The 23913-nt window shown below is 41.6% G+C and overlaps 1 protein-coding gene and 1 long non-coding RNA gene across 3 annotated transcripts in view; one reads left to right on the forward strand and one right to left on the reverse strand.

The window, feature by feature from the left end:
- SLC30A8 (solute carrier family 30 member 8) overlaps nucleotides 1-19336 on the forward strand; it is a 34846-nt gene extending 15510 nt beyond the window's left edge. The window contains exons 3-8 of the mRNA XM_040625976.1: nucleotides 5609-5755; nucleotides 8044-8197; nucleotides 11867-12017; nucleotides 13633-13738; nucleotides 17684-17818; nucleotides 19194-19336. Coding sequence (XP_040481910.1) covers nucleotides 5609-5755; nucleotides 8044-8197; nucleotides 11867-12017; nucleotides 13633-13738; nucleotides 17684-17818; nucleotides 19194-19336 — 836 coding nt within the window. The remainder of the gene's footprint in view (nucleotides 1-5608; nucleotides 5756-8043; nucleotides 8198-11866; nucleotides 12018-13632; nucleotides 13739-17683; nucleotides 17819-19193) is intronic.
- The window catches only part of LOC103661580, a 407461-nt gene that overhangs the window by 215118 nt on the left and 168430 nt on the right, over nucleotides 1-23913 (reverse strand). For both annotated transcript variants that reach the window (XR_568182.1, XR_568183.1), the window contains exon 3: nucleotides 19270-19386. This is a non-coding gene — a long non-coding RNA (uncharacterized LOC103661580). The remainder of the gene's footprint in view (nucleotides 1-19269; nucleotides 19387-23913) is intronic.

Raw genomic sequence — 23913 nt, forward strand, 5'->3', positions numbered from 1 at the left:
TAGCCACAATCATGGCTAACAATCAGAATTAATTGGTTTCTTAAACAGCTGGAGTCTTATGGCCTCTATATTCATACTCAGACTTTTATACCTTTTGAAAACTGGAAAAGAACTTAGACTCATCCAGTCCAAGAAAAATCCAGGGTTGACAAATAACTTTCCAGTCAAAGATTATAAAAACAATTGATACCATATAATTTCTAGAGCCAGGGTAAGTCTTTTGAAGGAACCAACATCACAGCTTGATGAAGTTGCAAAGAATTTACTTTGAGTAGTTCCAATTTGAAAATTCACTTGGAAAATCTGGTGTCATTTATGCCAGAGGTATATTCCTTTTTATTAGTTAAATTCCTAAGATTGTGGAGAGTATTCTATTGCTCATGTAAGAGATGGATAAAATGGAAAATAAAAAAAAAAAACCTATTCAAAATGTGTCTTAGAAAGGTGATGTTCTGGAAATTCATAGCTTTCCAGACAAAGTCCTGGCACCACTGCATGCAAACACAGCTCCGCAAGATGTAGAAACTGGCTTGTTCTCCCCGCTACTTTCTTCCTCTGCTTTCCCCAGAATCCATGTAGATGCTGAGAACAGATGGCGTCTTCTCCCCAGCTGATGTCTAATCAACAGTCTGAAATGAGATGGTCTCTCATTCATAAAACTCATTTTTCTCCTTGTACCTTTCCTATGCCCTGTCATGTTGCTTTAAAATGACTTATATTTTTAGGGGAGGGGGGATGAAAATCTATTCACTTGGAGTAAGCAAATCAATCTCCCACTTCCCTCTCATTTTTAATCATTAATTAGTCCGTAAATTCTAATCTGGCTTCAGTTTAGAGCCAGAAGAAAGTAATGTTGTCAGTAAAGGAATTAAGTGGATACTGACAGACTCATTTGGAATTTCAGCTGCATTGGTTTTGAACTGATTTCCCTAAAACATTGCTCTCATCGTGTTAAATCCGTCTTCAGAATTCTTCATTGGCTCCTCTTTGTCGAGTTCAGTGCTTCACAACGTTTCCCCCATCACGGCAAGCACAGAAAACATTACTGAGTACTGGGGTAGACCCACAAGTGTGTTGTGGCTGGGAAAGGCTGCTTCAGGGGCTCCCTCTGTGCTAGGGCCCACTTGGCTACCCTGAGTGAAAAGAGATCAACATATTCGAATGCTCTGGCATTCTGGAAAAAATGAAAAATTCTAATTTTGACTTTCAAATCATTCCACCATGTCGCTGCCAAACCGACCATCAATCTCTTTCTTGTACTACGTCACTACATGACTCTTCTGTTTTGGCTATTTATCCATCCTGTGCAAAATAACCATTGTATCTTAAAGTCTCTGTAGCTTTTGCTTATGTCTTCTTATTTCAATGGAAAAGGCCTCTCCTCATCTCCCACACTCATCAAAACCCTGATCTTCATTCAGGACCCCAACCAGACCTCACCTGAAGCCATTCTTGACCAGGTCAGAGAAAGCGATTGTGATTCTCAGGTCACTTTTGGGAACCCAGGAGGTCCTCATACAGGGTATGGGATTTGAGACAGGCCTTAAAGTTTGTGTAGGAACTGAAAAGTGGCTAAGAGGGAGACGAAAAAGGCCTTCCAGAGGGAGGGTCCTGAGGAGAAGCACCTGACTACTGCTGCGGTCCAGGGGGTAGAAAATATCAGCCTGGCCTGGGAAGATTTTAAGTGGGTAGGTCGGCAATAGGACAGGAAATCTGTATTCTTAGAAAGCAAATCAAGTGATTCTTGATGTGTAGCTGCATTTGGGGGCCACTGTTTGTAGCGGTCAGGGATTGCCTATTCAGGAAGCTTCCTGCTACTCACTGTGGTCACTGCAGTTCTGGTCCTCCTGGACCAAGAAACTCAATCTCAGAGGCAAGGCTGGGTATGAGATGCCAAGAGAGATTATTCAGTCTCTGGGTCTTTTTTATAGGGAGGCTAGGCGGGGGGCGGGGGAGAACAGTTCTCTATCCTGTACAAACACTCTGCTGAAATGATGTAAACCTGGAGCTTCCAGAGTCCAACCTTTCTTGCTAAGGGTGAGGTAGTCTGTCTTCAGCAAGACAATAAATAGCAATGGTCAGAGACAGAACAAAGCTCCCCAAACGTTTCTGGAACCTTAGGATTAGGCTGCACTTGATCCAGTCCCACCCTGATGTGTTCTCAGTTGTGTGAGCCAATAAATTATCATTCGGGCGTTGTGGTTGAAGCCCGGTTGACTTAGGCATCTATGACCTACAACTGGACCTTTCGAAGATCTATCTAAGTCAGTGATGGAAGATAAAACAGGACGAGTGCAGAATAGAACTAGAGTGGTACTTGGGGTTCAAGAAAGACCATGAGGCCTAGCTGGAGAATCTGGATTAATTCTGCAGGCCTCGCGGAATAACTGACATTTGGAACAGGGGAGAGCCAGGTCATAGGGCTGTGTTTCCAGAGAGAACTGGCCACAGAGCAGGTTGGTGGAAGGAATTAAAGAGGCTCTGAGCATTAGTGTGTCGACTGTCAAGGGGCCTTTGAACCTGTCGAATTGGGACGTCTTCCTGACGACTTGTAAAAATTCCTAATTATGGAAAGGCCTTAACATGCCTATGTAAAAGTGTATCCCTATTTCAAAAGACAGACATAGACACTGAGAGCTCACAAAAATCAGCTCAAGGATGGCCATTACTGGAAGCGATTGGGAATGGTCAGAGAGAGACATCCTGAAGGAGGACTATTTAAAGTGTGAAGCACAGAGGGAGGACGCGGGAGGCGGCTAGACAGGAAAACAGAGCTGGGAGCCGCCTGGGGAAGATAGTAAGTATCTCAGAGTATAAAACTTCCTTAGAGACGGCGATGGCTGGGGGGTTTGATGACCACAAGCTTTACCAGTAAGGAGGCTAACTTTGTCCTACAGTCAGTGTGTCTCAGACGCTTAGGCCACTTATATTTTTTGAGGTTCCTGGTATGAAAAATTTAAGAAGTGTCCAAACACGCCTATGCAAACTGTGGTGTGTTTTAAATACTTGTTAAGTAATAACCCCATGCATTGAGTTTTTGATAGTCTAATTTTGTTTTTATATAGTATAATAATGCTATTACTATATTATTAATATACTATTACAGAGTATAATAATGCTATTCATAAGACAGTTAAAGGGTTTTAAAAATATGAATTAATAGCAGACAGTGGTGTCATCCAGTAATGGGACACAGGCTAATGTTGTCAGGGAGACATTTGCTTCTTTTCTTCCGGTCACTATGTCTCTGTTCTCCACAGAGCATGTCATGTGCACTTAACACCCACTCTGAACCTGAGGGGAGTAGGAGATGCAGGCCCAGTGGCTTCCCTGATGTCCTCTCACCCCACAGGCCCTAAGAAGACTGCGTTTCCAGAACTTAGTCCTTAGTGCCTCTCCTGTCTTGTTACCAGTACACTGCTTTCTCCAGCTTGTCAGTAATCCATAAATGAGCGCTCCTGCCTTCGTTCTTGCCTTCATCGTATTTCCTTGGCTATTACTGCTGTGCCTTAACCCCCAGCTTCTCCTCCCTCCAGGTCAGCCTCCACATTGCCGGCAAAGATCCCTCTCTTCAACACAGATCTGAGTATGTCGCAACCTTGCCTCAAAATCATAGTAGATTCCCTTATCCCGTAGGACAACATTCAAATTCTTTACCCTGACATAGTTTCCGGCAAGTGGGTCCCCCACCCACATGTCCACTCTCATCTCTGGTTATTCCTCCAACACTCCACACCTCTCGCTTTTCCATAAAGGCGCCATCTTCTTTCATTTCCCTCTGTTTTTGTTCCTGCTCTTACCTCTTCCTGAGAAACCCTTCCCTTCTAGCTCAGTCTTATCCCTCCCTGTGCAGAAACCTCCTCATGCTCCCAAGGAGAGTGGTTTTCTGATCCTCTAGCCCACTGCACATGTCTGCAGCCCAGTGAATGTGCGACAATGAGATCACTGAAGACAGAGACTGGGATGTGTTGAACTTTGTTTCTCTTTGTATACCCCACCCCTGTACCGCGCACAGCAAGGGCTCAGTAATACCGGCTGGACGGCTGCGTTCATTGTCAATACTACCCCTGGCTTTCAGAAGCAAACGCAAGATCAGTCAGAAACTACCTCTTGCACACAGTTTTCTCCATAGGATTCAGCATGATTGCTCGCAGTTTTCTGGACTGTTCTTATAAGTAGCAATGATGGTTGCAAGATGGTTCTCACTTTCCGGGCCTCCACATAAATATGCTTCTTCCAAAGCAAGTTCTTTTTCTCGCTCAGTTGCCTCCTGATTCAGTTAAGCCTGTTGATGAGCCCCTACAGGACTCCATTTCCTTGACTTAGGCTACAATTTGAGCCCAGCACCTGGAATGGTCACCATCGTTCTTTGCTGCGATGGTGGATGGCTGCTAATCTGCATGTGGCCATTCTTCGTGTAAGAAATAATGCATTATTAACACAGCTTTATTATCAGACCTGAGTTGGCAGATCAACATCAGAGGATAACTGGAAGAAAAGCTGATTTCTTAGCAAAATGTTGCTTTTTGGCTAATGAATCATTCTGATTTTTGCACTGACAGCTCAGTAACAAGCTTGAAGACTACTTTGCTTCAGACCATTAAACTCTGACAAACCAGTTATTAACTACAGCTAGAGCCAGTGGTCTGTGGGGATTATTGCAATTATGAGCCATCTATGTAATTTTTAAAAATCATTAGTTGAGACAAGGTGAGTCTGATGATGGAGGGGCTGGTGACTGATAGTCTCTGTCGCCTCGTCGTACACAGGCAATAAACAGCTGCCAGGAGGACAATGGGTCAGCAATAGCTCTTGTTGGGGAAGAAGCATTAAGAGCAATAAATACTGATCTCCAGCAATGAGCCCTGGTTGGGAAGGAAGAGACAGAAATTTCTTCTGATTTCTATTTTGGAGGCTGGAGGTCTTTTCTTGAAGGAGAACTAGAAGGAGGTAGAGAAGGCAAACCAAATACAAAGAAAGGCAAGGCAGGACTGCCACGGCTTGGGTTCTCTTCCTACGCTTTATTGGGTTGTCATTTACACTCAAGGACCCCCGCAGAAGGTGCCTGCCCTTTCTTTTACTGCTCCCCACTACTCATAATAGGGATCTGAACTCGGATAGATAATATAAATTAGTAGAGTAGAAGGAAGTGGTAAAAATGATGGTAAAATCACAAGTCAAATACAGACACAGCTGTGTGCCAGACTGCAACCCCTGGGTTACAAACCAGAAGTCCAGGTCCTCAGCCTCAAGTGCAAGAGTCTTCAAATCCAGCGCCCACCTCTCCAGCCTCATCTTTTTGGATTCTTTTGGAACTCTTATGTCCCCGTCTAACTGTGATGTTCTCTAAATGTGCTCCACACGTTCCAGTCTCTGTACCTTTGCTCTTCCAGGAACGGTGGCTCCCTTGAAATGCATTTCTATATATTCACATCTGATGTCAGTTTCTTGTCAAATTGGGAAGAAGAGGTAGACTGAATCCATGTTAAGACCCTTTCTCATAAAGTTTTGTGAGTCTGTGGCATCTTTTACCAACTGTGGTTAGTATGCATGTGAAGCCAGTTGCATTCTCGGGCCCTAGTCCCACGTAACGTTCTGCATCCCCTAGGTGGGCACATTGCTGGGAGTCTTGCTGTCATCACAGATGCTGCCCATCTCTTAATTGACCTGACCAGTTTCCTGCTCAGTCTCTTCTCCTTGTGGTTGTCATCGAAGCCCCCTTCGAAGCAGCTGACGTTTGGATGGCACCGGGCAGGTACAGTTCACCCACTGAGCATTCACGGCAAAGCAGTGCTGTACAGTCCAACCACGGATAAAAACAGAAGAGACAAAGCAGAGCCTCATTCAAAAATCCCTTAGAGGCACATCGGCGCACAGAATACAAAGGATGTGTGCATGGGAACACGTGTTCTCAATGTTGATTCGGCAAAAAGCCAGGTTAACTGCACTACCTCTACTCCAATGGGAAAAGAACTTTTGTATCACGTTAGCAAACGCCCCAGCCCAAGGGTCTCAGCGTGTGGTAACGGCCAGGATACCATCCGTTAAGCTACTGTGCCTCTGGGAGGGAGGACGGGGATAAGGTTCTACCATTCTGCAAACTAAGGTACAGAGAACCCAAGACAGCTAGAGAGATTGAAGAACTTCTCACAGTAAGTCGAGAATGGAATGCGAAGGAGAATTTAGGGCAGAGCAAGTGTGGCCAGCACGCGGACACAGCCAGCCTTCAATGAAACCTGCCTCTAGATGCAGACCACAGCTTATACACTGACAATGTGGGCTGTGGTTTTTCAAGCTTACACTACTAGAAGTTCTAATTTCACACCAAACAATTTATCATCACAAGTGTTTCGAAATGCCTTTCCTTTAACATTCAGAGAGAAGGAGAGGGAGAGGGAGAGATGAGGCAATAAACATCAATAAAAAGAATTTGTGACAATGTGATCTGAAGATGCTTTTCAGTCCCTGAACAGTGCTACGCTTGGAAAACATGTATCTTGGGCTGAGTACCTGTCATTCTTCTGTACACATTTTTACATGTACTTTCCCCTTTCTGATACTACTGGTCAAAGCTGTTTTGTAAACACAGGATGTTTTGTAAACACAGACAGAACTTAGAATTTAGAATACTGCTTGTATTTTCTCATCCTGGTGATGGAAGCCAATGAGCATTGATGCTCTAAAAGACCGGTGCTGTTCAGCAGAACTCTCTGCTTCAAGAGAAATGTTCTATAATATAGAGTAAAATGTGGCCATAGGACATTTTGTTTTCTTTTTAATTTTATTTATTTTTTTTAAAGTAGGTTCCATGCCCAGTTCAGGGTTTAAGCTCATGACCCTGAGATCAGGACCTGAGCTGAGATCAAGAGTCAGATGCTCAACCCACTGAACCACCCAGGTGCCCTAATATAGAGCACTTTACATGTGGCTACGGCTACTGAAGAGCTGGATTTTTAATTTTACTTAATTTAAATGGAAACAGCCACACGTGAAGACGGTTACCATATGAGGCCGCACCGCTATAGACACATAGGTCAAAACGAACTAGCTTGTCACACATGTAACTTCATGGGTGGTTTGGTTTAGGAAGATGCTAGGTATAAAAAGTGAATTTATTAAAAAATATATTAAGTAGCTAATAAGACAGGTGGTATGCAGATGTGGTAACAATCAGAAAGGTTATGTGTACATGACTCAAGTCTGGGAAACAATAGCCCCACACAAGGAAAGAATACATTACGTTGTTCTGCTTTAAAAGAGGGAAGGCCAAAAGTACCGAATATGCCTGGCCACTGACTCCCAGGGGATTTCTAGACCCTTGTAGGCTTTTAGGACCCACCTACAAGGCTAAGTTAAAGATCAGGGTGAGATGTTAAGGAACGCCTAAGTGAGCAAAGGTGCTTTACTCAGCCTGCAGACTGACCACTATCTTACCTTTAAATATTAATGTAAATGTCTTCACTCATACTTCTTTTCCATACAGTTGCTCTTAAAATGCAGTCAGTGTTGATATACCTCTGAGCTTGCCTCTGTGTTTATAATACATTGGGCTGGCAAATGAAACTCATTTCATCAAGTGCCCTCTGATGACTTCCCTTTTTACTATTTTATTCCACACAAGGTACCAGTACTGGCAAATTGTAAGTGTTTTATGGTGGAATTAAGAATTTCTAAACACATTTTACTCTTTGTGTCTCATTATTTCATCTCCTAATAAGTTTCAATCATTTTAGCACCTGTTTAAATTAAAATCCCCGAGGAAAACAGCAATGGCAGATAGCAATTAATATGCTTTAAAAATTTGCTAGAAATTACTTAGTAATATGGAGCATAATGAACTCAGATGCTGCTGTTTTATGAATGCAACATTAAAGTGTCTCATCTTAGTGCTAAAACCCACCCACACTTTTGCTTTGTGAATCACTGAGTGAACCAGTTTAAAGCCTCTTTGGGGGGGGGGGTGCGTCAAGGTTATGACTCTTGGGAGGTTAAAGTGATTCACAAATTCTTTGTTTGCGGGTATCTGTGTGCTTGAATCCCTAGAGATCCTTGGTGCCCTGCTGTCCATCTTGTGTGTCTGGGTGGTGACTGGGGTGTTGGTGTACCTGGCATGTGAACGCCTGCTGTACCCTGATTACCAAATCCAGGCGACTGTGATGATGGTGGTTTCAGGCTGTGCTGTGGCAGCCAACATCATGTAAGTTACCCCCCACGCTGCCCGTAAAACTTGTCTTCAACCCTGTGTGGACGCAGATTGTGGGGTTTTTGCTGATGTTGTTTTTGTTTTATTCCTCCACTTGGGAAGACGGTAAATTGAATAAATTGCCGATGAGGCAGTGCAGAGCCAGGATCTGAATCTAGATCCACTAGGCCCAGAATCGAGCTCCCAGCCAGTCCGCTCTCTCGTGCATACTGATGGTTCCTACAGGATATGACTTATTCCTAGTTAGTTTTTGTTACATGAACACATTATGGGTTCCCAGAGGGCTGTGTTGGAAGGGATATTAAATTTTATTTACTTCAGTTCCCTTTCTACTTTTCAATTCTCTTTTGCACCATCCCTATAAAATAGTCATTAGTGTCATATAATTTAACAGAACTAATACCAGGGAATTTATTTCTCTCCAAAGCAGTCTATTTTATCTTTGCATCATTGTGACTACATGAAAATTCCTTCTTAAGTTGCATTAGTTAAACTCTCTCTTTAGTTTCCACTTGTTGGTACATTTTCTTATCCAGGCAATCTTAATTCATTCTTATGAGACATATCATGTCTTACTGGATATGTGGTCATTACCATATTGCTCTTCTCTTACCCGAATGAGCTATTTGATTGTTCGTGACACGGGGGTTTTGAGGCCAGGCCTTTGATCTTTTTTGGTTGATTTGCTCCTTCCCATTTAATTGCTTAATTCTGGGCAACCCTACTTAAAACTGTATTATCTATCTATCTATCTATCTATCTGTCTGTCTGTCTGTCTATCCATCTACCTATCAATCATCTGTGGTAGACAGAATAATGGCCCCTCAAAGATTTCCACCTTCCAACCCTTGGAACTTCTGAGTATGTGAACTTACATGGCAAAAAGAATTTTGCAAATGTGATTAAGTTAAGGACAGATTTTGAGATGGGGAGATTTTCCTGGGTTATCCAGACAGGCACAATGTAACCAGAAAGATCCTTGTAAGAGGGACACTTGAGGTCAGAGTGAAGCGAAGAGGCTGCATTGCTGGCTTTGAAAACAGAGAAAGGATCCTGGAGTCAAGGAATGTAAGTGACCTCTTGGAGCTGGAAAAGGTAAGACGATGAATTCTCTCCTAGAGTCTCTATAAGGAATGCAGTCCTGTACACCCATTTTAGACTTCTGACCTCCAGAACTAGAAGATAATAAATTTATGTTGTTCTAAGCCACAAAAGCTTTGGGGTAACTTGTTATAGCAGCAAAAAAAGAGACTCATACACTATGTATCATCTATCTACCTTGCAATGCAACATGATACATGCTATGAAGTAGGCTTATACAGGAAAGTGAAGAAGACAGTGATAGAAGAATCACATTTTAAAGAGTATCTTTTAAGAGAGGGCACAATGGAATCCCTGGTAGTAGAGGAAAATCTGAACATGTACATTTTGAAAAAGCTCCTCAGGTCACTCTAATCCCCGTACCTTGTGCCTGCCTCAGTTCCTTACCTCTTAGCGTGCAAATCATTGCTCAAAATCTCTAAGCTAAACAATTAGAAGAGTGGTATTTGACTGCTATTACCGAGTGGATCCCTATTTCCATCCAGCTAACTTGAAAATGTGTTTCATACTGGCACTGGGAGAAAAAGTGTGTGGAGATCAATGCAAATCTATCACCACAAGGAGACAAGGCAGAGCACATGTGCTGCTGACTGGGGTCAATACCATTGTCTTTGCATAAGAAGAACAGTATGTCCACAAGACAGCAGGGAAAATGAAAATATTATTAATTTCATGACAGTCATATGTCACATAGGTTATGTCCATGCTACATGAATACGAAGGATACACCTAGCTAACTACCTCATAAATCTAGAATCTTGATGATCAAGTTTGACTTTCTAAATAGATACCATCCAAATTTTCTTTTTACTGAAAGTGCTTTTGAACTTTGACCTTAATGCTGCAGGTGCTTCTCATACTTAGGAAGACAAGGGAATTGAAAAGTGGTGACTTCCCTGTGCAAGTAGGTAGTTATATAAAGATACTTAGTGACTATAATGTTTCTTCCCAGAACTGGGATTATAGGTTTCAATTGTTGCTAGATGCTGTGTTGTCTGAATACAGAAATATCAGAACCATAGTTTGGGAATAAATCTATTCCTCGGAGACCCAAAATCATGACAGAAGGTTCTAACAGAAGTTGCAAAGGGATTCTAGGACAAAGATTACTGATAGAGCCTCTATCTATCTATACTAAGTTTTCTCTGCCTGGAACATTCCCTTCCCTCTAGCCTATAATTTCACTCTAACATAACCTTTTGAATCCGACTCAAGTGCTTTGTCTAACTAGATCAGACTTCCTTATTGTGTTACCCACAGCACCAGTTCTTAGTAGACTTACTAAAATTACAATTTTTATTTATTTGGGTCTTTTTAAAATCTCTGCCATCTCCATCATACTTAAAGCTACTTGGGGGAGGAACCATGTCTATTTCACTCACCTTTATACCCCAAGCATTTAAGAGTGCCTGGCACACAGGAGCCCCTAAGTAAGTTTTTTTTAAATAAAATGAGTAAAAGAATGAATGGCAATATGATAAGCACACATGAACAGACCTAGAAAGGAGTATGTTGAACTGCCAGCCATATCAGGCTGTCTGAAGATTCTTAAGTGGTAACTATTAATTAAGAGTGAATTTCTGCCCTAGCGGCAACCATCTAAAAACGATACATTATATAATGATCAAATCTTGCTGGATAGCAGTCATTCCACTTTGTGGTGATGACCTGAGATTTAACAGACACTTTACCAGCAAATAGACTGAGATATGTGGTACTAAACAATTTTTTTAAACCTTCGTTCCAAAATAAAATCAGGTACATAATTTATGGGGTTTAATACTTATCTCCTTCACTTGGATAAGAGATGTTAAATTTTGCAAGATGTTATACATAGAGAGAGAACGAGGCTGCAGCTCATACTCTTAGGGTGTATAAGATATACTTATGTTTATATATATACATTTCTATGTACATTCGCATGTTAAATTACATAAATATTTACATATATATAATTAAAATACATTAATATATTTTACTTTCTTGTTAATAGCTGCATATATACAAACACATGACTATCATCATTGGCCATTAAGAAATTATTCAGATTTTAAGTTCTCATAGAAATGCACAAAATTAGGTAAAATAAAAGATATTTAAAAATCTGAACTTGGTGACATTTTCTTATTTTGTTTTACCCCTTTCTGAGGCTTTTTGCATTTGAAACCAGTACATTTACTTAGCTCCCACCAAAGCTCAGCTTTAAGCTTAGCTTATTAGTGCCTGACATTCAGTAGACCATCAGTAAATATTTCCCCTCGTCATTGTCAAATAGTTTCATCTAGGAAGTGCTGCTTTCCAGTTTTCATGTGAACCAGAGTAGCATTGGGTAGATGGAAGAGAAAACTGAGGTGAACTTTTGTTGTTTGTCCTTGTGTAAAAATTTAAAATTTTATGATACGTGTGTTTTCAAAATTGGTCCAAAATAGTACATTTTACAGCAATAATATTTCAACTCTCCATGACCCCACATAATACATGCTCTTGCCAACTCTCCATTATGCTGCATAGGTTTTCAAGGGCTAATCCCATGGGTGCCAAGAACACCCTTCTCTCTTTCAGGCTAAGTGTGATTCTGCACCAAGGACGCCCCAGCCACGATCACAAGAACGTGCAAACTAATGCCAGTGTCCGAGCAGCGTTTGTGCACGCCCTTGGAGATCTACTTCAGAGCGTCAGTGTGTTGACCAGCGCGCTCATTATCTACTTTAAGGTGAGGATGTTTGCGTTTACTCACTGGCAAAGTAAGTTTATAGATTAGGTAGTACGGAAGCTGACCTGCCACTATTAACTTAAATGAGGGTGGACAGCCTCTATTGGCCTATACCAATTGCTTTGCAGGGCTCAAACAAACAAACAAACAAACATTCAAAGCCTGAAACCTTGGACTTTCCAAATTCCTAAGTGCTATGTCTTCAACTGTAGGGCTACCAGTCTTTCCAGAAAGTAATTCCTTTTGTCATGGAGTTAAGGTGAACAGCAATGGGACCATGGATCCCTTAGGATTCTTGGATCATAGGCAACAGGAAAGATGTCTAGCTTACTTAAGCAAAAACATATTTATTGGCTGAAATTTACTGGATGTGCTCTTGGACAGAAATCAATGTAGAAATAAGAGCAACGCTGGGTATCTTAGATTTCAGAAACTTATCCACCTTCTGTCCCAGGCACCAGTGCAGAAATGAATGTGACTCAACCCATTTTTTCCCCCCATTTCTTGTCGTTCTGCTGGAGATTCACATTTCTGGGAAAGAGAGGCCAACAGACTAATGTTGGGTCTTATACCTGCTGCTCGGCTAGGGAGGAAGAGCACCTGATTGACTGTCCCACCAATATCATCCACAATGGGGGAAAGATAATTCTCCCCCCAAAATCAGGGTGTTAATAAGAAGTTGGGATGGATCCTGGGTGAACCCGTGGCCCTAGGCAAACATTTACTACAGATCTGTTAGGCTAAGAACTAACCGAAGTGGGTTGGGGTGTAGGTGGGGGGTAACGGAGAAGAAGAGCATTTAGCTCTGCCATCTGAATCTTGATGATCCAGTTAGCAGGGACTCTTTATCATTTTCACTAAAAAATGAAAACACAGAAATAAAAATTACAAAGGCATATTTGAATTCAATTGAGCAACTAACTACTCATTGACAGCTTTATGTTTAAGGCAAAAGTGTTCAAACTTGTACTGGTTAGTGGAGTTTGAGAGTTTCTCAGAGGTAATGAGTCATGGACTTTTCTGTGGCACAAAACTTCATCAAGGGCAGTGGAGCAGGTGTCTCAGCCTGAGGCTAAGGGCTCCGGTGTTGAGACAGTACAAGAATGAGGTCTCAGCTCATACTCTCAGGACTTAATCAAAGATGCCTGCCTTGAATATGTGTCATCCTGAGGAGAGAAAGAAAGGAACCAACCCCGGTCTGCCAAGACCAAGCTCCAGCTGGACCTTGGTCATATGCAACCTTTGGGCAGGTGATACCCTTTCTTCTCATCATGAGGAAGCCACTGAATATTGTCTAAACTTGTGCATATTTTCATCACATACTCTGTGCTTCTATTAATGTGAGAAAAGTGAAATCAGGCCTTTGGAAGGAACACTCAAGGATACTTTGTACATCTTAAATTTACTTTTTAAATTTCTTCAGTCACTGACAGTTTAAAGCTTAAAAGAAGGATTGAATCTTCAGGAAGTCTTAGCTCTGAGCTGGATGTCAAGTGTCAGGGAGGTGAAAGGGGGATAGTGTGAAAAAGAAGCAGGGACGTTCACTTATTTTATTAATCAGACTTTCTGCATGGAAGGCCCGAATTCAGTTAACTGAAGTCCCTCTCTTTTCTAGCCAGACTATAAAATGGCTGACCCAATCTGCACATTTGTCTTTTCCATCCTGGTTCTGACCAGCACCATCACTGTTTTAAAGGACTTCTCCATCTTACTCATGGAAGGTAGGCGTGATTTTATTATTATTTCCAGGATCAATGTTTTCTCTTCCTTAAAATCACAGAAGGGAATGGCATCAAGGCATGTTTACTGTTAATTTGCATTCCAAGGAAAATATAAATTTATAAGGAATTTTTCTGAAAACAAATATTATGATTTTTATTCATATGGGAATAAATAAAAGGAACTGGCTTCACTTTTCCTCCAGCAACTATTAAATGATATGGCATGGTATAAAAACAATATGTACAAATACTCAGGATAGATATTGCAAAACTGTAAATTCCTCCCTAAATATATGGAAAAGACATATGGAAAAGACTTTAGAAAAACTGAACAATCTCTCTCTCAGGCAGCATTATAACTGCTATGAAGGGCTTGCCTAAAACCCTTGTTAGACCAAGCCAGCAGTGCCCCCACCTCAGAGCATCAGAGTCCTTAGGGGTCTGCTGGGCCCACCCCCATATTCCTGAACCAGCAGGTCTAGAGCAGGGCCCAAGAATTTGAATTTCTAAATAGATGCTGGTGCTGCTGGTCCAGGGACCACACTTTGAGAACCACTGGAATAGTCTTTTCACGGCACTTAAAGGGTTACTACATGAGGGCACTGAGAGTGGCACCTAGAAAATTCAATCAGAATTAGAGGTTTGCATCACATCAAGAATTTGGATGATCAAAATATCCAGACCTCGGCTTGAACTTTTCTTTTTTGTCCAGCACATTTTGACAAAAGGCTGACACAGTGTCCGAGGGCAGGTGCCCTGACGAAAGCCCACACTTCCTTAGCGTTCACTGCTGAGTACGTGTTCAAGGGTTTTGTCCCACTGGGCACTGTAACTGTTAGAGTACTTGTACTTAATGAAGTTTTCTAAAAATATGGAAGGGTATAATATTATGTAAAGTCTCCTCATTTTTCTACCTTTGAATTCTCAATCCCATTCTTCAAGCGTAACACCTACTAATAAGTTGATACGCATCTGTCCAAAAATATCTATGCATTTACATATATACGTACCTGAAATATATATGTACCTATATAGTATGTCTTTTTTTATACAAACAGAATTATGCATTGATACCTACTTTGTTCTGCATCTTGCTTTCTTCACTGGGAGGTCTTTCCATATCAGCACATACCGAGATACACCTCATTCCTTTCCATACTACAAAGATTCCATGTACTTGCTTATGATAGACATTAGAAATAACAGTGAATTACCATCCCGTATGTATATACATTTTTAGCACTTGTGTATCTGTAGCATAACTCCTAGAAGTGGTATTGCTGTTTCAAAAGTTATGTGCATTTTAAAATTCGATAGATATTGCCATTTCTACCAAAGATACCATATCAATTTCTTTCCCATCAACAGCATTTCAGAATGCCCTTTTGCTCACATCCTCGCCATCACAGAGTATTATCAAAATGTTGATTCTTGTTTAATCTGATAGGTGAGATATTATAGCTTATTGATTCTGTTTGCAATTCCTTCATTATGAGAGATATTGAGTGATTCTTCATATATTTATTAACCTGGGTAATTATTTTTTAAACACTAATTTGGGTATTTTCCTGGATGCATTGGCATGTCTGCAGGCTCTCCCTCAGGAAAAAAATTTCTAGTATATGATGGAGTACTGGAGCCACTGGGAACATATTCTCTTGCTTGTCAACATTATTTTATAGAGTAAAATAAGTAACAGTGGACTTACGTTCTCCATAAAAGTAAAGAGATAAGCAAGGCAAGAGGGAAGGGGGTAGTGGGATTGTGATTTCATCTCAAGGGTCCTAGATGAGGACAACAAGTCTTCAGAAGGTCACATGAAACTCCTCAGGGATGATACATTAAGCATAATAGTCAACTTTGGGTTGCAAGACTTAGACTCTACCATTTGCATAACATTTCACACTCAGAGCATGGACTTGAGAATCTGATGTCCTCCTTCTCTATGTGGCCTTAGCAATGGTTCTTAACCTCTCTGACTCCCAATTTCCTCTCCCCTAGTTAAATAGGAATTGTGACATTGATAATTAGCTCTTAAAGTTCTCATAACTATTAAGTAAACTAATCACTATGAAAATCACTATGAATACAGTACTTAGCATAAACCTTGACATGTGGTAGTTTCTCAGTAAAGGTATGTTATTATCATTACAATATAACAATGTCGACCATGACTATGCCATACACATTCTATGGCTAATCTAAGAACTCTTTTAATTTGTTTCTAGTACCCTGAGCTTTGTGTAGCTCACAGAGTAAAAGAACACGCTCTTTGTTACCTCCATGAAACAATATGAAGTGGGATTAAACGGAAATCCCCATAAGCAAGGTTTTTAAATCCTGAAAAAGGAGAGTTAAGGATTCCCTATTCCTTTAAGTAAGTTGTTCTTGACTAGCTGCTCATTACAATCCTTTGGGAAGCTTTTAAAAATACTTATGCCCAGGCCCCATACCCAGAGATTCTGATTTAACTGACTCAGGTGGGGGCTGGTTTTGATGTTTTTTTTAACATGCAGCAAAGCTGAGAATACTGCAAGGTAGAGCTGCCCAGTGGTTCGTAAACGTTAGTGCAATGGTTCTCCAACTTGGCTGTGTGTTACAGTCACCAAATGAGCTATAAAAATAGTGATGCTTCATCTTATCCCCAGAGAGTCTGATTTAATCGGTCTTGGGCATAATCTGGTAATCAGGATTTCTAAAATCTCTTCTGATGGTACTAATGTGCTTTCAAGGTGGAGAGCCACTTTGAAAGCAGGTCGATTTCAGAGCCTCATCCATAGAAATTTTCTTTGGAAGGACTGGAATAGAGCAAAGGCATATTTATTTTTAACAAACAGAGCAGGTGTTCGTGTTGTGTATATATGATGGAAGTAGAAGCTAAAAGGGGGTCAGCCCTAGAAATCTCTTCTACAGCACCCTCTTTGGGTCATCGTTAGTTGGCAGGGATTTAATTATTGCATCAAGTGGCTTTATCAGTGTTATGCTGGTTGAGTTGATTAAAAAAAAAACAAAACCTTATATTAAACTGATGTGTTTTACAATTCCAACTCACCATTGGCTTGCCTTCTCTCTAGCCAAAGCAAGGGCGCTTACACTTTCATATCCTCTCATCTTCCAAATGATAATCCTCACAATGTTTGAAAAAAGTGATCTTTCTGCCCTGAGCTTTCACTTCTTCAGGTTAAAGAAATCTCAGTTTCTTCAGCCCGCAGGAATAGCTGATTGGCTGACAGGTTCCCCACCTTCCTCTGTGTCTCCACATCGTTCCTTTAGAAGCAAGGCTGATGCCAAACCCCGACCTTATATGACCCAGACATTAACCCTGACTAATGCACCTAAATCAATAAAAATTCTATAAACCAAATAATAAGATGGCATTATAATGTTAGTATCAACTATTAACACAGTTCAGTAAGTGACCTGTTGGATAACTGCTATTTACATCGCATTGCAAGTACACAAAGAGCATATATTTTCCCATTTGCTCCTCAAAGAACTCAGTGTACCTATTGCTCTTACCATCCCTATTTTAACCACAGATGTGCTGAGGATCAGAGAAATTCCAAGATTTGGGTAAATTCACGGTAGTTGTGGTCAGAATGTTACCCCGGAATTATCTGATACCAAGTCCCACGTTTCTTCATTTTGCTTTCTAGAGCGTGTGCAAAGATCATTAGAAAAAGCTCAATTGGTTTAATAACACACCCCGAAAACAGAGAATGATTACTACTGATGGTTATTGCATAGTAAAGTCTGCAAACATTCTCTGATGTCAAACCCTTTGGAAGAGTCAGGTGACTCTGAATTGTAAGCATCTGAAGTCAGAAACCAGAAAGGGGAGGGCACGTTGATATTCTGGAGCAGATTTTGCAGCCCCATTCAGCCACGTGGATGAACTGTATTTAGTTAAGTAACAAAGAGCCTCCCTCCCTGTCCTCTCGTCAGGTGTGCCAAAGAACCTGAATTACGATGACGTGAAAGAGCGCATCTTAGCGGTGGACGGAGTAGAGTCTGTGCACAGTTTGCACATCTGGTCTCTAGCAATGAACCAAGTGATTCTCTCGGCTCACGTTGCTGCAGGTCAGTGTGTTCCGCAAACACCCTGCCGAAATTCAGTCCTTGTCCCGCAAACTCAGTAACGTCCCTCCTTTTTGTAGAGCTGCCTTAGTGCCCGTTGCCTATCAAAACAACCGTAGGGTGTCTCCTTTTACCAAAGGCCTTTGAAACACCCCTTGTCAATGTTATCATAGCGACAATGATACTGACGGCACCCCTCGAGGCAGACTGCAGAGGGCAGCGGGTAGAATAAATGGTTTAAAGGCCACCCAGACTGCAAGGCCCTAGACTGTGAAAATTAGATCTCACCTGTTTGACTTGGTGCCCAATCAGTTAAATAATGGGATATATTCAACAATAAATCTTCGTTGAATATCTCCTGTGTCTAAGACGCTCTGCCTATCACTGAAGATAAAAAGATGAAGGAGACATAGGTTCTAACCATCCTTAAGGTTCTAACAAGCGAGAAGACGCACTAGCAGGGTTTAATGGTGGTTCCCCCCCAATGGATGGTTAGGAATTCTGTAATCATGTGAGATAATTCTTAGGATGTTGCGTTTATTCTAAAAACTACTTTCTCAAGTAGAAGGTGATTTGTCTATTATGTGTCCTTGGGATGGGGAAATAGGCAGTGGGGGAGGGGAAGCGAGGGGATCCCTCACTGCCTCAGGAGACAGCTCAGGTGAAATGATATGCCAGGCAGCTAAACAATAACTCAAGAAGTCACTTAGAGGCAGACTACAGCAACAACGGCGACAGGCATCTGAGGACTATGCTTTCTTAGACATCCTCATTTTTGCTGAGAGGCTTAGATCCGGCAGGTAATTTACAGCATCTGCTACACCAATATTTCACTGCAGATGGAAGAAGCTAGTAAACAATCAGGTTACTATGGAGGGAACCTTACAGCCTCCCGATAACATTTGGGACAAAAGAAAAGGTGGCAGTGAGGTTGCTGCTCTAAGAGTCCGTGGGGAGCTCTAAATGCTTCCCGGTTCCCATCACTAGCCTTGTATAAATGCTCATTAGATACAAGGGCTGCGACCCAGAGATCTCTGGGGACTGGTGGAAAGGGCTATATAAGAAATGAATAGCTGTGTCTTAGCTTCCTTCAGGCCTTATCTCTCCTTCCATGCTGAGCTTCTAAGCGTGCCAGACCCCAGAGAGAACCGTGGGTGGGGAGAGTTCCCATAGTGATGGGTACTTGGCTGCACTAGAGTTTCCCGTCTTGTCTGCAAGTGTAGCTGATTGTCAGAGCCAACATGGCTTCTTCTGAGTGCTCTGCCTACGCCCCCCCCCCCATCAGGTCAAAGACAAAGTCCTTGAAGCTGGAAATGTAGCAGTCACCCATGTGTGTGCAATCAGTGCCAATCTCACTGTGGTTCTTTCTCAACAGCAGCCAGCCGTGACAGCCAGGATGTTCGGAGAGAGATTGTTAAAGTCCTCAGCAATAGCTTTACTGTGCACTCACTCACCATTCAGATGGAATCTTCAGCTGACCAGGACCCCGACTGTTTTTTCTGTGAAGACCCCCGGGACTAGTTCAGTTACAATGTCAACTTCTCATCAACTTCTCAACTGCTCTGCAGTTTCTAGCACATAAAAAATAAAGAACCAAAGGAAAAAGTTTGAGAAATTCGTGATGCAGTACAGTGCACATTTTATCCTTCTTTATTTAGCTCCATCCACCATAAATGAAAATCCATTTAGATTCACAGCCAATTGGATTATCAACTCATCAGTAGCTGTGTTCAATTATGGGAATGTGTGTATAGACTGTTCCTGACTGGGGCTGAAATAACAGATGTTTGTAACTACAGGCAATAAAAAGTTCATCTCCCTTCCATAATGTATCCTCAGGATGAGTGGGTAAAACTGAACTCAGGAAAATCTTATTAGGAATCGGTGCCAAGGAATTCTTCCAAAACATGAGAAGCAAAAGAAGAGCCAAGCGAGGTTAAAAGAAATTCTGGAGACCTAACACCTCACTATACCTTGACTCTCTCACCAAGTTATAATATAATTTGGAGCAGTATCTTTTTGCCCCCTATCCACATCACTATTCACCAAATGGGGCAGAAATGTCCTCTTTCCCTCTTGCTTACAAATTATGTTCTAATATGTCTGACACTATTGAATGATATTTTACTTGTCTGTATAAAAGCTCTGGACAAATGAAGAATGATGAAATCACTGCTTTTTGAGTGTTTTCCTGTAGTGTGACCTAATAATAAAACAAGGAGGCACAGAACATCAGGGTTCTGGGGTGCCTGGGTGGCTCAGTCATTAAGCGTCTGCCTTCGGCTCAGGGCATGATCCCAGTGTTCTGGGACTGAGCCCCGCATCAGGCTCCTCTGCTGGGAGCCTGCTTCTTCCACTCCCACTCCCCCTCCTTGTGTTCCCTCTCTCGCTGGCTGTCTCTCTGTCAAATAAATAAATAAAATCTTAAAAAAAAAAAAAAAAAAAAAGAACATCAGGGTCCTTATCCCAGGCCACACGGAAAATAATTTAGTCAAAGAATTAAGAACTCCCAGGTCTTGAATAATATTGATGGAGTCCCAACTAATGTCCAGGTATTGTACTAGGCTATTTAGATGTGTCACCTCATTTTATTTGAATGTCAACTTTGGAAAGTTGGAATTAACACCATCATTGTATAGATAAGGACATAGGCTCACAAAGGTTAAGTAACTTAACCAATGTCATTTATTCATTCATTCAAAAATAATTTGTCAATGCAGGCTATGAACCGAGCATTGGTGAATTATGTCAGTATGGCCTTTGTGTTCATGGAGCTCCTTCCCTTTTGTTGGGGAGACAGGCATTCCACTAATAAACACCAGGAATGTACTACAAATAGTGGCAAGTGATGAAAGAAGGGAGCCCGGTTTAGATGGGGGGAGGTCAGTGGAGAGCCTCTCTGAAGAAACAGCATCCAAGTTGAGACCTGAATAGATAAGTAGGTGATAGCCAAATGAATTATAGGAGGAAGTACATTCTAGAAGAAGCAAGAGCATGAGTGGGCACCAAGAAGAAAGAACTTAGTGCATGGGAGGAAATGAGGAACGCCCTCATAGCTGGAGGGTACTAAGTGGGGGGTGAGTTAAAAACATGGAGGATATGAAGGAGGATATGAGCAAGTGCAGTTAGCAAGGCAAGATTCTCTCATTCAATGATTGTATATTCCATGCTTCTAGCACTCATTGTCACTTATCACCTGTAGAGAGTAAAGAGAAATAAAGATGCGCAGACCTACATCCTGAAAATCTGGAGTCAATGGGTCTGGTTTGGAACCTAAGCTTCTGTATTTTTTTTTTAACATACCCACAGATATTCTAAAGAATAGCTGGAGTCTAAAAGAACTTCAACCAGGAGTGCCTGGGTGACTCAGTCATTAAGCCTCTGCCTTCAGCTCAGGTCATGATCCCAGGATCCTGGGATCCAGTCCCACACCTGGCTCCCAGCTCAGCAGGAAGCCTGCTTCTCCCTCTCCCACTCCCCCTGCTTGTGTTCCCTCTCTCGCTCTCTCTCTGTGTCAAATAAATAAATAAAATCTTAAAAAAAAAAAAATAAAAGAACTTCAACCAAAGGAGATCACTGAGTGGGAGACTCAGACACATACCCAGATACCTAGAGTAATATCTTGAATTGCAAATATGCAGATGGGGTATAAAGGGTCACTGATGTGTGGGCATAGCCACTGAGGCTTCATGTCATTGAAGTGACAGTCACGTCAGACTCTGACTTAGATCTGGAATTTCCCTAGACAGATGAAGAGAAGGGCAATCTAGACAAAGAGAAGACTATATGGAAGATATACTCATGGTCATCTGTTAATTTTTTTTAAAGATTTATTTATTTTAGAGAGAGAGACAGCACAAGCGGGAGGGGCAGAGGGAGAGGGAGAGAGAAACTCAAGCAGACTCCACACTGAGCATGGAGCCCAACCCAGGGCTCAATCTCACGGCCCTGAGATCATGACCTGAGGGGAAACCAAGTACCACCTAGGTGCCCCCACCTGTTAATTTTTATTTACATGTGGCAAAGCAAACTTTCAACTCTGATTTTTACAACTATATAATTTTTACTACTTTATCATTATGAATATTGTAGAGAACAAAAGTGTTATGTCTTTGATGATTTTTATGTCATTGTCAGCATCTAGCAGGGTGCTGGAAACCTAGTAGGTATTAAATAATTATTGAGGCAATGATTCTGGGGCTATGTGTGGGCCTTGTCATTATTTTTCATTTACATTTGTATTTTCTGAAATTTTGAGGGCCAAGAAAACATTGACTTTGACTGAGGAGGTCACATCTGTGCCATCTCTGCAAATCAATCAGCACTGCTGAAATAGCTACTCAGCATTCTGCTGACGATTCCCCCTGCTCAGTGGAGACAAATAGACTTGTCCCCGACCTCAGTAAGCACGTTTAGGCAACCAGAAGTAGAGCCACTCAGGTTTCTAATGTGTCCTGCTTCAGCTGGCTCTCAAAATGGAAGGGATAGTTCACGCCAAATCATTTCTCCTGTCTCAAAGGCCATTGAGTGGTTTTGCTTTTCCATATTTTGTGTGGGTCAGAGCCCTTAACACCTGGCAAACACACAAGTTCTCATGTAATTGTTTGCTCTGCTTTCTTTTTATAATCATATTTATCTTTTATTTTATGTCAGGAACATACCAAATGCCAGGTAATCATAAAGTAGGGGGATTTGTATATCAACCAAAGAAATTGCCCCATGGCCCCTAACCATTTCTGCTATTTTCCTGAAATTCGACCTCTTTTGTTGGCTAGATTGAAAACTCTGGATGGTAGATGTTTTGGGGGTAAAGTGCAAGACAATCTGCAATGGGGATTTTAAGGATTTGAAGATGAAAGAGCAGATGACACCAAGAGACTTTAGGCACCATGTGTCAATTTTGAAAGTCGGCTTCTCCCTTTGCCTCTTCCCTGGAGTCCAGGATTGTGAACTCCAGGCCATTGACATTCCTGGAGTAGTGCAGTAGAATTCTTTACTTTGTGGCATTGTATTCTCTCTGGCTGTCAAAACATCTTTCACGTCATTCAAAGAAACACATTTTATTCTTCAGAGGATTGAAATCAGGCCAACTTCATTGCCACCCTCCATCCTTAACATGCTTCTCTGTCATCCAGCACCCAGTCAAGATTTATCTAGGACTCTACGGTGATGTTAGGGCCCATAAAAGAAATTGATGCGTTCCATATGTTTGGTTACAGATGGGAAATGGGAATGTTGAAGGACATGAAGGAGAGAATGTTTGCACTTTGAACATCACGTTTGTAGTTAGATTGCCTGAGTTTGAATCTTAGCTCTTGCTTTTATTAGCTCTGTGACCTCGAGCAAGCTACTTAAATGCTCTGTCCCTCTGTTTCCTGATCAGTAAAAGCTCCCTATTCAGATGTGTGAGAATTTAATACATTAGGACACTTAAATATGTCGGACTTGTGCACAGCATGTCATTAGCACTCAGTAATCTTAACTTTTATTATTATATACGAAGTGAGTGAGCATGTATGTGGGCACCAACACAGACGTTTATATCAACCCCACTTTTAAAAGGTTGTGAGTCTTCAACACAACAAGAGAGTGGCAGAATTATTGGTGAGACTGGAACAGCTCTTTCTCTCATGGAACAATTGAGGCTTGCTGAGATAAAGACGTCTACTGAGAGCATTGCCTAGTGTGCAAGGCATGGCTTCATTACAATAGTTAAGTCCCATTCTGATACACTCCGAAAACTTCTACCTTAATCTTTAAAGTAAACAATGAGTAAGTCACTTTAAGTACGTTTATTAACAAAGTACAGCTGTCGGGTCCAAGAAGGCAGAGTCACGGATCTCCCAGCCCTTTCCCCTGCTCCTGCAAAGGATCCCTTCCTTGGTTTCTCTCTCCTAGCCACAGTTTGTCTTAACCAGGTGCGTTTCCTTCTTCTGGTTTCTAAGTTGTCATTGGCATGGAGGCACCATTTCCTTATCTATTAAATTTTGCAGAGCCAACAAAGGCCTTTTGCACTCAGGTGTCCAGAAAAACACCTGGCATAGAGATTTTATAGATTCTTGGAGAATGTGGCTCTCCAGCTCCAGCTCCGCCTGCTG

Source organism: Ursus maritimus, unplaced genomic scaffold (assembly GCF_017311325.1).
Source record: "Ursus maritimus isolate PB19 unplaced genomic scaffold, ASM1731132v1 scaffold_9, whole genome shotgun sequence".
Classification (NCBI taxonomy): Eukaryota; Metazoa; Chordata; class Mammalia; order Carnivora; family Ursidae; genus Ursus; species Ursus maritimus.